This window comes from Canariomyces notabilis (genome assembly GCF_033297395.1).
Source record: "Canariomyces notabilis strain CBS 508.74 unplaced genomic scaffold N656scaffold_3, whole genome shotgun sequence".
NCBI lineage: Eukaryota > Fungi > Ascomycota > Sordariomycetes > Sordariales > Chaetomiaceae > Canariomyces > Canariomyces notabilis.
Genome location: NW_027041825.1, coordinates 1 through 15,541, shown reverse-complemented (window position 1 = coordinate 15,541; position 15,541 = coordinate 1). Strand labels below are relative to the sequence as shown.

Below are 15,541 nucleotides of genomic sequence, written 5' to 3'. Positions count from 1 at the left end.
TGACAGCTCACCCCTCCGGCCGGCGGGCCAAGCTCGAACTCCCGAAAGTGGCGCATTGCATTGCTCAGCCTTTGGCCGACAAAAAGGACTCCCTACCCAATTCAAATCCAATTTGGCCTGAACCGGACACTCGACGAACGGGCAAGAGGTACTGCCACCTGCGCCGCTACGTGGTATACATTGTGCAACAGCTCCCTCGACGGCGCTACGGTGACGCTTGCACATCACCCGCCGAACCCCGCCGATCCAATTCCAGATTGAGCGCATCACCGGTTCACAGATAAGGGGCGATAAGCGGCCTTGTCCGCCAACATTCGAGATAGCCATGCGCAGCATCTGGTCCTGCTCGTCGTGTGTCGTGCTGCTCCGTTTCGCCTGCATAGGGAACGACGTGGCGGCGGCGCACGCGGGGCGGCAAAGGAAAGATGAGCTTCACCGGATTGCGAAGGCCCAGGTGACGGCGCACCCGGCGCACCCGGCGCGGAGGGACGAGGGCGCTTGCCCGACAGCGCATAGTTTGTGTCCAGCATCATTGAGCGGCGACTGTTGTCCTGCTGGGTATGCGTGTGCGACGGATTCATGCTATGCGACAACAGCCGGGCCGACCTCGGCATGCGGGAGGGTAGGATATTATCCTTGCGCATTCTCAGAGGGAGGTGAGTTATTCACGTCGTGCATCATATATTCTTCAGCCGGGTTGACTCTAGGAAACCGGTTCAGGGGGCTGCTGTCCAGTTGGCTACGTGTGCGGGACGAGGAACCAATGCATCCCTCCCGCGGGCGCCACGATCACAAATACTGAATGCCCGCTCAATTACTTTCTTTGCCCCTCCTCAGTCAACTACGGATGCTGTATGAGTGGGATGGGATGCGCTCGCGACGCGTGCTATTCGACGGCCCCGGTGACCAACACTGTCATCCAAACTATCACGACCACATCCGACGAACAATTGGTAACGCAGACACGGACAACCGTAACCGTCGTCACCCCCACGCCTCCTTCTGCCCTTCCGGCAACCGAGGATCCTAATGTTATTGCGAAATTCATACCGACCTCTGTCCCCAAGGTCTCGGCGAGTCCTTCGCCCGACGGCGGTGGCGGTCTGAGCAGCGGGGCATTGGGAGGCATTATAGCCGCCGTGGTCATTCTGTTGATCGCAGTTGTCATCGCTGCGTTTTTCATCATCCGGCGGCTGAAGCGCGTCGAGGAGGTGATGGAGTCCAGGAAAGGCTCCTCGAGCGGGAAGAAATCCAAGTCGCAGTCACAAGCACAAATGGAGGAATACGGCCGCCACCTCCATTCCCCGACCGACGAAACGAGCATCGATCCCCTAATGCATGCGACCAACACCAGCATTAGCGGCGCAGCCACGCCTCAGCCGGAAGCAACACGCAGCCGCTCCGACTCGGCCGGCTACGCTCCCAACGGCCGCTCCCGCCACGCCAGTCCGGACTCCAGCGCCGGCTACTTTGACCACATCCCCGAACGAGTGCACAACATGCCCGGCGGCATGCACCACCAGCAGCCAACTCCCATGACGGCCGCACGGATGCGCAGCGACAGCGACAGCAACGGCCAGCAGCAGCAGCTGTACGCCGGCTATGCCTACCGCCCTACCCACTGGCGGCAGCAGAGCGGCGCGAGCGAGCTGTCGGCCGACGGCAGCGATAACGGCGCCAACGCCAACATCTACAGCCCGCTTGTCTCGGAACTGGATGCCTCGGGCGGGTATGCGGAGCTGCCCAGCGCGACAACCGAACAGGAGGATCCCAGGAGCAGGTCCAGCAGCGCTGCTAGTGTCCGCGGCCATGCCGGCGGCGGCTCCGGATGGTTCGGCCATGTCAGGAAACGGAGTGATAGTAGGGGTGTTGCCGAAGGTGGGATTACAAGTCCCGGCCCGTCCACCTCGCCCGGGGTGGGTCTCGGACTGACGCCCCTCGATGAGGCCGCCGAGATGCATGGGTATTACGGGCGGAGGAATCAGCAAGCTGGACAGACGGCTGCTGGGCTCGATGTGGAGTGTGACGTGAGCTCGCCCGTCGTGCCGGGCTACAAGCCGCAGTTGCCACTGCCGCCGCAACCGCCGCAGTCGTCGTCCAGGGAGCAGCCATGAGGTGATGGCTTAGGCCAGGGGTTTTCTTTATCTCTTCCTGGAGTTCGTTGCAGCTTTTTTTGTCTTTTTCGCAGCTTACGAATACCCACACTCTCGATTCTGCCTGACTGGCCAGATATTCTCAGGAAAACGGAACAGCTGGTCTTGATTCCTCCCTCGGGACCCGTTCAATTGGAGTGTATTGGTTCGGACTCAGTTTGTTCGGAGCGCGCTTCTTTGTTTCATTCTGATATTCCCCATCTTTCATCCTCTCAAGCTTCTCGTACGAGATGACCATCATGAGCATTGTTCAAAAAGGGGCCCCGGCCGGGGTGGTTCGCATATGCAAGGCACGGATATGAGGAAAAGGAGTCGAACGCTTTGCTTGGAGGGCAACACGCAATTTATTGATGGCTTACGCTCTTGTTTGGGGACGATAGGGGGTGTGATGGGGTCTCCCAGCCCTAATGTCGCGCGGAAGGGGGTGATGCATTTGGACTGGCTTCCCCTTCAAAGGTTCATTGGACTTGACTAGGAAACATATATACCCGGTCGATTCGCTGGTATGATACATGCAAAGGAAAGGCTTTGGTTGAAAGGGCTACTCTAGTGGTTCCGCGCGTATCTTGATCCATTGTAGTACGAAGGATTGTGTTGTCTCTTACGGAGGCGGTTTAGGGTACCAGCGGCTTGGGTATTGTATGATTATCTTTTCTCCCAGGGCAACAATGCTATCAGCTTCTTGTCCCTCGGTTTCGTGCCGATACTCCGCGCCTTGCTTCGTCGAGTAAATCGCGGTCAATCGAACTCCGGCCTACGAATGCGTATACATAGGTATTTTTAGTTGTCGTCGACTCTTACCTCCGTGTATACACAGCTGCGCACCTTCCCGCTTGTCAGTTGACAGATTGACGAGCTTACGACGGAAGGACCCCGCAAAAAGGGAAAGGCTGCAGAATGTGGCGGGGCTAGAGTCGCTAGAGCCTGTCGTGCTCTGGGACACCGAGATCCGGAGAGGAAGGACGGGGAAGAATCGCGCCGACGCACTAGGGTGGGTTCGTTATCGGTTGCCTCCTTCCACCTTGCGCTGGTGTTCTGTCACTCTACAGAGACGGAATCCACCAGTATCTGCATTTCTGCCTCAGCACGATAAGTACAGGTATTTAGCTTGACCATTCCAAACACCTGGATTGATAGACAAGATACCTAGCAGACGTCAGTGCAGCGCTGCCATGCTGCCCGGATGGCAGACCTTCAGAGCTTACGAAGTGCAAGGGTTACATGGCCAAGCAAATGGCCAGAGCGAGTTTGCGTCTCCAGCGTTGCATTGGAGCCTGGGTTTTCAGGGCCACGGGGCCGTCAGCTCCGTCTGCAAAACGTGTTCCTCTGATTGAGCTTTGACCACGACCATCGAGCTTGTTGCTCCGTAGATTCTGTTTCATCAGCATGATGTGTGTTTGTATAGCCTTCAGATCGAATTGCGGTTGCTGGCATGCAAATACGTGACATATCAATCGATAAAGCAGCACTTGTTGTAGCGGGAAGATGCAAGTCGTAGATTGCTGCTTGCTGATCGACAGGCACACAATGCAGGCTATTTAGCAGGGCGCCGGGGTATTCCAAATATCTCCGACAGGTCGGCTCACCCTAGGTTCTGCCTACGACTTTCCTAGGACAGCACGTTCTGTCTGGGTTGGATAGGATTATTGGCCCGGTCTGCCAAGCGTGGACGTTGGGAGGGGGCGAATCCACCGGCTTTACAAGCGACGCTTGTCCGGAACAGAATCGGGTTAGGTAGGTAGCCGGGATCCCAGGCACACCCCCAGCCCCAATGCTCTGTAGCGATAGCCTCACCGCGGGCTAACCGGGTCTCACTCAGGCGCACTGATGGGCCCTATCCTTCAATAGGCAGGACACGGAAATGGGCCGCCAGCTCGAGTCTAGCGAGCCGGCGGCTCGGGCACGTGTTCCTGGAGCTGCAGGTCCAGCCCATGCAACCGGGCCCGTATAAGAGGGATAGATACTGGGCCAACCCACACTCTCTCGTCCCTGCCACTCCTCGTCACCGTTGGGAACTGCAAACAACTGTCGGCCAAAGGCTTCAGCACCGTCCAAAACATCCTGAACCGCCAACATGAAGCTCGTCGCTGCCCTGTCTTTCGTCTCGCTGGCGGTCGCCGCCGTGCTGGAGGTTCGCGAAGGTTGCCATGGTAACAACTGGTATGTGCAACTAGAAGGCTCTACCGCCCTTCATCCGTGTCTGGGGGGTCGGAATATGAACATGCCCTTCGAACACACCACTTGCGCTTCATAACCCTCTCGAAGTCGTCCTCGAAAGAACACTTTTGGCTGACATTGTCCTCAGCAACCGCGCTGTGACAGGTACCCGGGACGGCCTGCTTCCCCTGACGGAGCGGTCCGCTTCCTGCTCGAGCTTCCTGCTCACAACGGTGACTCCGGCAGCGACGTAAGCAACTTCCCATGTCTTTTTCGTTGCTAGGCCATGCGGATTTGCTAACGCGAGTTTTTTATCCATTAGCACTGTCACCGTCACCGTCGACGACGAGACTTTCACGCCGACCGCCACACCGGCCAAGCGCGAGCTCGAGGGTAGGCAGGTGACCGTCGTGCCGAGCTCGATCCCCGAGTTCGCGGCCAACTGTGCCAACGCGGAGGAGTTCATCTCGGCCTGCTCGTGCTTCGGTGTTACCGGGTCCGTGACGACGGCGCCGACGCCCACGGTGACGGTCACCACCACGTTGGACTACTGCGATGATCTTTAAGTGGTTAATGGGCCAGCCTTCCGATGGGGAAAGTGCTTGTTACCGTGTAATGTCAATCATTGGGTTACTGACGTGATCCAGTGTTTGCCGAACGGGTAGAAGGGCCTAGATGGACGCTTGCCATGATGAATGATAATGTATTTAATGGACTGGGCGATGTTGATAGGTACCTAAATGACCACCTCAGGGCTGCCTAAGTTATCGTTGAGAGTGCTCCGAGGGGCAGTATAAGTATGACCGTATATGAACCTCTCGCCGTCCTGTCGGCCACTGAATGAGAGACAATCCTAACGGTCGGCAGCAGGGACCAGCCAGCAAGCAAACGTTACCCTACCTGCCAACGTATGCGGACGGCATCGTGCTTCGGGTAGGAGAGGATTGCAGTACCGTCCAGAGACCAAGGCACCTTCAACTTTTCAGGTTTACTAAGAGACGCGAATGTACGAAGTAGTCAGCGGTGCAGTGATCTGTAATTATCGCAAGCCCACTGTTGCCGATACTGTTTGGGGCTGATTGGCGTTCCTTGGTGGATCCAGCCAGTTTGGGCTGTCTCAGCCAAATGGACAATCCCCGCGTTCCTGATGCGTGCATTCATTGCTAAAAGTACTCCGTGCATTCAGGTGCTAATAGCGCCCATACGCAACTGTCTTTCGACTGAGTTCTATTAGTGTGTTGTACGGAGCACCGTATCATGAAACGGGCTGCTACGAAGAAGGCAAGCTAAGGGAAACCAAGTTAAGCTGGTAATCACCCACTTACTGTACATCTATGTATGTACAGTACCGTACAGTACCTTAAATGCACCGGATCTTCAGCGCCTAGCGGGGTACGTTACCATTCCCCCGCGCTTGCCCCACACTCTCCCGCTAACGTTCACAGCTCACCCGCTGTAAGAGAAGCGGACTGATGACCGTCTTTTGTTCTCCACCAACATCCCTCGTCTTCACATGTCAGAGACTGACAGCCCCGTGACAACCATGATTCGTGCCTGGAACACCGCAATACCCCGGAGGATGTCCACTCCTTGCCATGTGGCCTTGTTGGCCCCAAGATGGATTCCGCGTTTTCTCAAATCACCTGCCTCTCTCTCCCTTTCTGTCCCTCTGCTTTTCTCGTTGACCGTCTCGCAACTCGACCGTGTTCGGCTTCCGTCCAACTTCTTTCAGCCTTATAGCTGATTATCTATATTCGCAATTGGGGTACGCTTTATCCTGCGTACGAGACGTCCAATATCAATGCCAACGCCCCCGTTCCCCTGAGCCGGATCCCCAACGCTACACCCACCAACGGCCGGTAACACTTACACAAATACTTCTACTCGACGGCAATAACTGAGCGCCAACCGGATAATCTTTAGTAGTCGTGCTCCCGCTGTGGACGAATTCCAGGGGCGAAGGTCGCTGGGATGATCGACCATCTGCTGGGCCGGCCGTCTGTAAAGTCGCGCCGGCTGCAAGTCCTCGCAGTGCTGGGATTCTGGTCCGCATATGTGTTCAAGTATGCCCCTATCCCAATACTTCTCCTCTGGCTGATACCGCCGGCTAACAGCAGCATCAGAGGCAATAGACATGGCCCCCCATGGCTGCGCTCCCTGTCACGATTGCTCTCGAAGCACCTGACAGCATGGCAGACCGTCGTCTTGACCATGATATACCTCTACGCTGCGCGCAACTTCAGCACCCTCGTCGGACTCGCGAGCCCCGATCCTCTAGCGAACATGTACGATGCCACCTATTTCCGTGCGACATGGGTCCTCACTGCCCTAGATGCCGGCTTTTGGACGGCTATGAAGATCAGCAATAAGACCTTACGGGACCTGGCCAGCATAATATTTTCGCTCTTCTATCTCGTCGCCGCCGAAAAGGCCGATGAGAAGGTGCGCAAGGTCCGCGGCAACATCACGGTCGAACATCTTAGGGTTAGCTGGAACAAAGGGAGCAAGTCACCCTACTTGCGCTTCATGCAAAACCTGGTGCGGCCACGCTTCACGAGGTGGCCGCCGCGAGCCATCCGCATCCCTCGGCCTGCTACCAGCGACTACAAGGACCCCGTTTCTGGGTGGCTGTACTTTGACGGTCCTCTGTCCGAGCTCGAGAACCACAACCGCATCGTCCTGGACATTCCCGGTGGCGGTTTTGTGGCCATGGACCCCAGGTGCAATGACGACAAGCTATTAGCCTGGGCCGCCAAGACGGGGTTGCCGATTCTCAGTCTAGACTATAAAAAGGCTCCAGAGTATCCGTATCCATATGCCCTGAATGAATGCTACGACGTCTACACAACGATTATCAAGAGCCGTGGACGATGCATCGGCCTGTCCGGGAGGGAGATTCCCAAGGTGGTCATCACGGGGGATAGCGCCGGCGGGAACCTTGCTGCAGCGACGACGCTCATGATCATTGAGAGCGGATCGTCCCCCGTCCGCCGCTTCCAGGGCCAGACCGACCTCCCCATCCCTGATGGCCTCATCCTGTTCTATCCTGGTCTCGATTTCAATATCGGAAGCTGGATGTCCGATGAGCAGATGGCACTGATCAAGGACAGGCGGATGCGCGGGACAAACAAGCGCATCATTGAGCGCAAAACGATGCAGTACAACGACCTTGTCGGAACACCGCACCAATCCGAGGATGAAGATGACGCCTCCCCATCATCCAAGTCTCGCTCCAGCCTAGCAGGCGAACAAGAGGGTACCGCCCCCTCCACGCCCGCTACTGACGCTGCGCCCGAGTACGCCCACTCGGGCCCTTCGACCTGGAGCCACGTCCAGCTAGGCCCGCCATCCCCAGCAACTACCACCACCGCCGCTCACCCCCCTTCTCCGGCCTCGACTACTCCTACCGCCACCAAACAGTCCTCACCAGGCACGTCTCACCATCCCGAACCGATGCGCACCCGGCTCGCCATGTCATCGATGATCTCGTACTTCAACGATCGCGTGCTGACCCCGGAGATGATGCGCGCAATGATCATCTTGTACATCGGCCCGCACAACAGGCCCGACTTCTCGAAGGACTATCTGCTCAGCCCCATCCTGGCGCCAGACGTGCTCCTGGCCCGCTTTCCCAAGACGTATTTTCTCACAGGCGAGCGCGACCCGCTCGTAGACGATACGGTCATCTTCGCCGGCCGCTTGCGGAGGGTCAAAGCCGCCCAGATGGCGAGCGGCGGGAAACGCTTTGAGTACCTCGAACAGGATGCTATGACGCGCGGCTTCGACGAGAGAGATGTTGCTGAGATGGTCCTCATCCCCGGCATCAGCCACGGGTTCTTGCAATTTCCCGGCGTGTACCCACCGGCGTGGAAATTATTTGATCGCACAGGGAGGTGGATTGAGGAGATCTTTGAGCGGGCCGAGAGGAAAGAACGGACTAGAGGAAGAGAACGGGAGAGGAACCGGGAAGGGGAACGCGGGAGTGTAGGGCATCTCGAGAGTGCTAAGGCGAAAGAAATAAAGATAACAACGGAGGGGCCGTTGCCTGCCCATGGAAATGAAGGGGTGAGCACCGAGAGGACGCGGCATCATTTCAGACAAGAATCCAGTGGGGATGAGGATAGGCCCCTGATGATGAGCCTTACTCGAGGGAGGGGGAGAGCTGTCAATGGCGCGGGTCCTCTGGCTGATCATGCTCTTCAGAAGAGTGACAGGAAGCATGAATCCAATGCGGGAGAGTCGGTCACGAAGGGTTACTCTGCTCAACCGCCGGAGAAGGGACGGACCGTCGTTGCCCTGCCGAACGGCCATCACGCCGATAGGAACAGGCAGCAGAATGTGGCCAGCGCTGCTCTGAATAGCGACAAGCTGGTAAATGGCGATCGGAGCGGCGGGCCTGCGGCGAGTAGTGGGAACGGAAACGCCAATGCAAGGCGGAAGAAGCCTGCGAAAAGAGTCCGCACTACGTCCAGGGACGATGACGACAAGAGCCTTGTCAAGCTGGCTAGCTCGGACGATCTGCTCGGCAGGCGGATGCACGGCCTCGCTGGAGGCTTGACGGGGCTGCATGCCGATCTTGGGTAACCGTGTCTGTCAGAGCATATATATACTAGGAGTGCGGGTATTTTTGGTAGATGGCTTGGGTAGGTGCTCTGCCCGCCGGCATTATTTGTGTACAATGGATGTGCAGTACATACAGTACAGAACTTTGCATTTCTGTACAGGTGGAGATACTAGTAGGTTTGGCGTTTATGTGTGAGCTTGGAAATATAAGGCTGTTGACGTACTCACTACTAGTAGTAGACACCCTTTGTAACGTGACCGGTAACCGTTTGGTTCGTGCGCAGCCTGTTAGTCTTATGTGGCAGGGGAGATGTAAACCTTGAGAGCCGCGCAGCAAGAAATATGACGTACTGCACCATGGCACTCCTGTCGACCGTCAACTGTCTGCTCTTCCATACCCGCACCCGGCCAAGGGACACAAGCAACCTCAAGAGCTGCTATTCGATAGTAAAGTTTGCAAAACCCTAGACAAGCAGAGTAATCGCGCGGGTGTGGCGTCACCCGGACGTGACTACCGCAGCAGTTATTTTGAAGTTGGTAAATGTGATGTCTATTCCCCTTCTTGTGTCCTCCGCCGCTAGCAGCGGCTATGTACCACTAGATGTAGATGCCGTAGTACTTGTACAACGATTGCAGTATCAGCAAATCGAATTCAAACAAAAACACCTCCCTTCCCGCTCCTTGACCCTGCCCTAGTTCATAACAAGTGCCGCCCTTTTTAGTCGTTGCATGAAGTAGCATGGTAACAAAATAGAGAGATTAAAGGAATAAAGATCTGGAAAAGACTCTTTGTAGATTTCTTAGAGGGTAAAGAGGTCGGTATTATTAGTGTGCCAACGGCAGGCGGTGTACCAGGGATAGAGTTGATTGAGAGGACGGGTGTGGGCCGCGGAATTCTTGAACTATCTCTTCGGGATGACGGATGGCGTGGCGTGTGCTTCATTTGCTATAATACAGCTTCCCCATTACTGCATTCCCGGGGTAGAATGGAGGAATGCGATGGTGTCGTATGCAAATCTCATATGTTCGTGTTGGTTGTGGTGGTACAGGGTGGGTGCTATCGGATCGGCCGTGACTGCAGTACTTCGCTGCTCGTACAGATCGTGGTCTCGTCGCCCTGAGCAAAAAGAAGCTTTCCTTTCCCAATGCGATTTTAGCACTTCCCTCCCATATCCATATATATGCTCCTCCGTATAACCATCCGCTCTCATGCATTGTTTTCGCTCAATAGAGTAAATGATCCTCCTCTCAAATTATACTCTCAATCCTCATCCGCTCCTGGCTCTTATTCATCCCGCTTGCCCCAGACGTTGGACTGGCACTGACTGACGAGCGTCCCTGCGAGGGCCTTGAACTCGCCAACGACGGCAGGCCCGACATGTCCACCCTCGCATCCGGCCGGCCCATCTCCATCTTGATAACCGGCATAGGCGGCTGCTGCTGCTGCGATGGCAGGACGGACGGCAGCGGTGGTGGCGGAGGTGAGTTCCACGACACTTGCGGCTGCGGCTGATGCTGCTGCTGCTGCCTCGGAAGCACAGGCGGCCCTGCTTGCCCATTAGGCGTCGTATGCCCTGACGCCAACCTCTTCAATGAACTTTCCAACCTCTCCCACCCTGTCGGGCCCCAATCCCACCTCTCCTCGTTCGTCAAACCCGTCCTTGCCTCAATGCTGAACAAGCTGTGCTTCCCGCCGACTGGCGAGGGCGCCGGAGCGGCGGCGGCTGCTTCCCGCTCGCTGCCGGCCCAGACCCAGGCCGTATCAAGACCCCCTTGCAGGTCAGAGCTCACATACGCGAGCAACTCCTCGTCTCGTAATAGCGCATCTTGCAGTGCCGCCGGCGAGGGGGGGTGCGCCGGCGGCGGCGGGCCGTAGGGAGAGGGGGGGTGAGCCGGCGAAGGCGAGTGTGAGAGGTACGCCAAGATCTCGGCGCGCCGGGACGCCAAAGCCGAGATAAAAAAGGCGAGGAAGCGGCCGCAGGGTATGGCGACATCGCGGTGCTCGTTGACGGCGGCCAGGGCGCGGATACAGTCAGATGCTTGTTCGAAGCAGCCTGTCAGGAGGAGGAAGAGTGTGCAGCGGAAGATGTGGGTGGTGAGCAGGGCCGTGGCGCCGCTCGCGATGGAGGAACCGGTGCGTGAGAGGAGGGAGGCGGTTTCGAGAGCGGCATGTGTGCATTGTTCAATGGCTATAAGGCGGACGTCTGGAGGACACGAGGGGAGTAGGTTGTGCCGGTGAAGTAGCAGGCGGGCGTGGAGCAAGTAAACCAGCGGGTTCAGAAGCCCCGGTGTCAGCGCGGCCATGCTCGTGGGATCACAGGCTGCCGGGAAAGCACGCAAACAGGAGGCGAAGTGCTGGTCGAAGGTGGCGAGCCGGGTCGGGGCGATGACGGGCGATGAGAGAGCCCGGCGTAGTGCCGGGTACGTCCGTACAACGTTGATAATGGCGAGAAGAGAATGCGTGAGCGGTTCTGCGCCGTCTGGCACCCTAGGGCCGCGCTCTGCGAAATAGCAGTCGTCGAGGGCCAATGGCAGGGACACGTCACAGTCGGAATCATCAATCAACATTGGCCTACCGAGCTCGACCGCCAGGCTGCGATCAAGAATATAAATGGTCCACCATACCCTTCGGCGCATTTCACATTCGATAAACGAACCCGGTCCGGGCTCAGTGTAGAGACCAAGATCCTGGGCCAGACTCACCGCTTTGCTAAGCCAGGTCCGCGCTGCCGACTTGAGGTTCAGTTCGTTGAGGGCAATAGAAATCAGCACGAGAGCTCGGGCGTCATCCAACCCGTAGTCGTCGTTCCAGGGGTCAAGCAGTGTTCGGGCCGACTCGAGTAGATGAGCAGCCGAGTAGGCCCGGTTTTGGTCATTATCGGGGGTGAACAGCCTGCCGACGGCCAAGACAGCAAATAAGACGGAAACGAAAACTTGAGAGACACGCATGGGGTTGCCCGGGCGGTACAGATCATCAACAGTTTGCGTGAACGTGTTCCAGTGAAGGATGGGCGTCATCGAGTGAGCCGAAGCGTAATAGGACCGCAGCAGCGCCTCGGTGGTCTGCCGCGGGGGCAGCATCTGCTGACAGTCACGGGTTTCGGCCGCGGGGGAGAGTCGATAGGGCCCAGGAGGCTTCCATATCCCTCGCGCAAACCTTCGCAGGTTGCTTCTGGCCCGTGCAAGATCGTGGATGCCCGCTGGCCTCGTCTTGCGTTTGGGCGTCAAGCCGATCTCCGGGAGCTGTAAGGGGAGTTGCTCGACACTGTCGACATCCATGTCGAACAGGCGGCCGTCGCGGTCTTGCAGCATGCGCCGGAGGCTGGTGTTCTCGCGTCGGACTCGTTCCATCTGCTTCTCGAGATCCTGCACCTGCTTGATAGACGACATGCGACGGTTTGTCTCCTTGGTGAACTGGCACTTGACGCTCCTGCTAGAACACTCGGAACAGCTGGCGGTTTCGGTGGCGTCGCACTTGACCTTCCTTTCACGACAGGCATCACAGCTCGGATCCTTTCTCCTCTGGCGGTACGCTCGTTTCTGTGCTTGGCCACCGGACGTTGCGGGTAACTGGGAGTGGGTCGGGCGGGGAGTGCCGGCCACCGACTCGCTTGACGGCAGCGAATCCCGTTCCATGACGGACGAGGTGGCCGTGACGGGCGTGTATGGCTGGAACGAGCTGGTGGGGAGCTGGTGGACTGCCGGCAGCGGCGATGGGATGCCAATGGGGTGCGGAGGGGGCGCCGGGGCCGACCTCGGGGCGCTCGCGCTCTGCTTCATCAGGCTCCCAATATAGTGTGCGGTGGACTTGGGCGACGTGGCAGACGAGATGGCAGGCGAGTCGTAGGGCCGTACCGAGGGGTTGGGAGATCGGGGATATGGGTTTTGCGACGCGGTCGCCATGGTGCTGGCCTGGTTTAAGAGCCAGTCTGCAGCACCCGAATTGGGACCCTTCTCGGCAACGTCCCGGGCAGTATAGGCTCTGGAGAGCTGCTGCCGGTCAAACAACATGCAGACAGAAGTGATAATCGAGGGGAGAGTGGGGTGATCCAGGTGCTCGATGCGTCCTTGAGCTAGAAACTAGAAAGGTGTTTGGAGAAAGCCAGGGCTGGGCTGGACTGTATTTTTCGTACTTTCTCCTTTCTCCCCCTTCTCTCCGCACCCTGGCCGTTTCAATGCACGCAAAGTAGAGAAATTGTGGGTGGGCGAACTTTTTTTTCATAGGTTCCGGAGGGGAGGAGAGGCCTGGGCGGCACCACAGCTCCACGGACTCGGACGTGCGAACTTGCTCGGTAAACGACGGTTGCTCGTCGTAATTTGTTGCGCGAGCTCCTGCAAATGAGAGTTTTGTCCATTCAAGGCAGGCGGCGTAACAGAGCGTCTCTTTGCAGGACTATCAAGCAGCAGAGAAGAGCAGTGCTGCTACTACCATCGATCAAGGGCACGGCACCGGGCAGACAAACCCGGTTGTCTCAGATGCTGGCGGCTGTCAATCTCGTCCCAAGCATCATCCAGTGTCGAGCTTTGAAAAATCCCAGGTAGTATTCCAGACGGCGTAGGGACGCGGTGCGACCCTCAATGCCGCTCTGATGCGCAAAGATTCGTGCGGGTTGCTCGGGTCGCTTTGCCGTCTGCCCTCGCCCTTGTCCCACAGTTTCAGTGAGTGGGAGGTGCAGTAGGAGGAGAGCGAAGAACAACAGGAGCGATAGCAGTCTGGAGCTGCGGCGTGTGGACTGGAGGCAGCCGCAATACAACCGAGTGGTGCTATGGCTGCTGAGGCGGGGCTAATAGTAGCAGCCGTAACATGTAGGTGATCAGGCTTATAGGGCCCCGGCAAAAGATGACGGGCAGGTCTGCGTAAAGCCGCACCAACAAGAAGCTCCGTCTGGTCTGCTGGGACTCGACGACAGGCAACGGACGGAATGATACGACCCAGTAGTGCGCTCGCCAGTCGGCCAGTCGGGAACGAACGAAGGAGGGGGTGAGCAGGAGGCGGCAGAGATGGCGGCAAAGCAGTCGAGGGTGGGTATCAATGGAAGGGATCTGGGCCGCTGGCTTGTTGTTCTTGTTGCTGCCGCCGCCGCTGCTGCTTGCGGTAAAAGAACGGAGACATGCAGCAGCTACCGTTATGCGGGTGAGTGACAGCAGAAGCGCGATTTGAAGAGGCAAAAAAGGTTGGTTGCGATGGGATCAGCCAGGACAGCATGGAAGGCGCCGCCGTTCCCTGTGAAGACCCATGCCTAGTGTATGTACTGTACTGTACAGTATATACATACCTTACAATCTAGTGTACTGTTGTACTGTACAGTACACTCAACCCATCCCACCCCAGCCTGCCATCAACATCCCGGGCTCGACGGGCGGAGACGCGGTGAATTGGATTTGTATGTGGATATCTGCAAGTTATGATAATCAGAAGTGTCCGCAGAAGAGCCACACTAGTGTATGTAGTGTATGTAGATGCACCAGTGCATTGTACTCTTTCATCGTACGTTCGCCGCTTCTCGCGCCAAACTGTGCGCTTGGACAGCCTTCTTACCTAAACTTGAAGTCATTAGTTAGCGTGCTCCGTAGTGAAATTTTGGTTCCTGTGCGGACGACGCAGAGGCCTGTCAGACCGGAAATTGCTCCTCTCATTTTGACTGGCTGCAAGCTTGCCATCTCGCAAGCGACCCCTGGATTTGTGCGCAAGGCGCCTTGCATTTCATTACAATACTGTATTGTTTTCGATGAGGATACAGGAGTATTGACCGCGCCAAAATTGATCATAAGGTAATCATACAACAATACAGTAGTGTGGTTTAGTAACTGGTGGTCTTTGAGCCATGCCAAGTCCCCGGCGCGGCTTCAGGGGCACAGCGGGACAGCACGGCATTAAGAAGAATAGGCCCGCCAGGCAATTGCACCATCCAAGATTCCAACTCGACAGCGGGCTCCGAATTGAAAAAGACCCAAATCTTTCAACTTCTTCGAGCATGTGACGACATTGCAAGAGGTTTAACGGATGAAGAACGCTTGGCTAGACCTACACACTGGTTTGGAAGGCGGCGGTTCAGAAGCAAGACAGAGATCACTACTTCCAGGTTGTGTGGCTTGTCCTCTTGGCAAGTCTGCTCATTTGACCTCGTCAACGAGGCCTGTCCCTACCTGTAACTAACGCAACGTTGGCTTGGGTTGGGAACGACCGGGAGCTGCCGAGGATGCAGTGCAAATGTGTACTGTATCGTAATACAATGTGTACGGAGTATACTATGTATTGTACATAGGTGAGCTCCAAAGGCCCGCTTTCCCAGGTCGCGTGCTCACTCTAGTCGCTGAACTGTAAGCATCGTAACCTCAGCAGCCGCTAGTAGTGAATATTTCTTATCCTCGTTGCATCTTTCAATAGCCACATATAAAGATAATTACGTTAGTAGTACACTAGTGTATACCTTCGTACTAGAGGCAGGTGGTCATCGCCAAGACCATAATCCACTGCAGCAGGCTTTCAGCTGACAGGGGGTCTCAACTTATATAGCAGGGAGTCTCGGCTAAACCTCGCAGGCCAAAACAGGGAGGTACACACCCTGCCAGCTATATGGAACCCCCAAGGTAGAAGTACTATACTTTCTGCCTAACAACCTTTCTCAGGACTAAGATCAATTGACCGACGCCTATATATGCGCATC

General features: G+C 56.7%; 6 protein-coding genes across 6 annotated transcripts; 5 read left to right on the top strand and 1 right to left on the bottom strand.

Moving 5' to 3' along the window:
• Nucleotides 1–88: 88 nt before the first annotated feature.
• N656DRAFT_378415 (uncharacterized protein) lies at nucleotides 89–2,275 on the top strand. The gene is made up of 2 exons (XM_064809448.1): nucleotides 89–656; nucleotides 721–2,275. Exons 1-2 carry the CDS (start codon nucleotides 326–328, stop codon nucleotides 2,112–2,114), a joined length of 1,725 nt encoding a protein of 574 aa, XP_064673005.1. The 5' UTR covers nucleotides 89–325; the 3' UTR covers nucleotides 2,115–2,275.
• A 1,879-nt stretch (nucleotides 2,276–4,154) lies between these two features.
• On the top strand, nucleotides 4,155–5,374 carry N656DRAFT_775313 (uncharacterized protein). The gene is made up of 3 exons (XM_064814423.1): nucleotides 4,155–4,313; nucleotides 4,459–4,560; nucleotides 4,633–5,374. Exons 1-3 carry the CDS (start codon nucleotides 4,228–4,230, stop codon nucleotides 4,874–4,876), a joined length of 432 nt encoding a protein of 143 aa, XP_064673004.1. The 5' UTR covers nucleotides 4,155–4,227; the 3' UTR covers nucleotides 4,877–5,374.
• Nucleotides 5,375–5,754: 380 nt separating this feature from the next.
• N656DRAFT_378337 (uncharacterized protein) lies at nucleotides 5,755–6,168 on the top strand. Its single transcript, XM_064809446.1, has one exon. It carries the CDS (start codon nucleotides 5,824–5,826, stop codon nucleotides 6,052–6,054), a length of 231 nt encoding a protein of 76 aa, XP_064673003.1. The 5' UTR covers nucleotides 5,755–5,823; the 3' UTR covers nucleotides 6,055–6,168.
• N656DRAFT_826643 (alpha/beta-hydrolase) lies at nucleotides 5,796–9,134 on the top strand. The gene is made up of 2 exons (XM_064818488.1): nucleotides 5,796–6,373; nucleotides 6,434–9,134. The coding sequence occupies exons 1-2, from the start codon at nucleotides 6,282–6,284 to the stop codon at nucleotides 8,892–8,894; spliced, it is 2,553 nt and encodes an 850-aa protein (XP_064673002.1). The 5' UTR covers nucleotides 5,796–6,281; the 3' UTR covers nucleotides 8,895–9,134.
• Nucleotides 9,135–10,158: 1,024 nt separating this feature from the next.
• On the bottom strand, nucleotides 10,159–12,776 carry N656DRAFT_787164 (uncharacterized protein; the record flags this gene model as incomplete). The annotated part of the gene is made up of 2 exons (XM_064816578.1): nucleotides 10,159–10,420; nucleotides 10,489–12,776. The coding sequence occupies 2 exons, from the start codon at nucleotides 12,774–12,776 to the stop codon at nucleotides 10,159–10,161; spliced, it is 2,550 nt and encodes an 849-aa protein (XP_064673001.1).
• A 1,129-nt stretch (nucleotides 12,777–13,905) lies between these two features.
• N656DRAFT_765788 (uncharacterized protein) lies at nucleotides 13,906–14,649 on the top strand (the record flags this gene model as incomplete). Its single annotated transcript, XM_064813433.1, has 3 exons — nucleotides 13,906–14,007; nucleotides 14,182–14,257; nucleotides 14,432–14,649. 3 exons carry the CDS (start codon nucleotides 13,906–13,908, stop codon nucleotides 14,647–14,649), a joined length of 396 nt encoding a protein of 131 aa, XP_064673000.1.
• Between the last annotated feature and the right edge of the window lie 892 nt (nucleotides 14,650–15,541).

Coding starts and splice junctions, on each gene's coding strand:
- N656DRAFT_826643 (XM_064818488.1), top strand. CDS start 6,282: ATGATCGACCATCTGCTGGGCCGGCCGTCTGTAAAGTCGCGCCGGCTG. Junction 6,374..6,433: donor TGGTCCGCATATGTGTTCAA/GTATGCCCCTAT, acceptor CAGCAGCATCAG/AGGCAATAGACATGGCCCCC.
- N656DRAFT_378415 (XM_064809448.1), top strand. CDS start 326: ATGCGCAGCATCTGGTCCTGCTCGTCGTGTGTCGTGCTGCTCCGTTTC. Junction 657..720: donor TTGCGCATTCTCAGAGGGAG/GTGAGTTATTCA, acceptor AAACCGGTTCAG/GGGGCTGCTGTCCAGTTGGC.
- N656DRAFT_378337 (XM_064809446.1), top strand. CDS start 5,824: ATGTCAGAGACTGACAGCCCCGTGACAACCATGATTCGTGCCTGGAAC.
- N656DRAFT_775313 (XM_064814423.1), top strand. CDS start 4,228: ATGAAGCTCGTCGCTGCCCTGTCTTTCGTCTCGCTGGCGGTCGCCGCC. Junction 4,314..4,458: donor GGTTGCCATGGTAACAACTG/GTATGTGCAACT, acceptor CATTGTCCTCAG/CAACCGCGCTGTGACAGGTA. Junction 4,561..4,632: donor ACGGTGACTCCGGCAGCGAC/GTAAGCAACTTC, acceptor TTTATCCATTAG/CACTGTCACCGTCACCGTCG.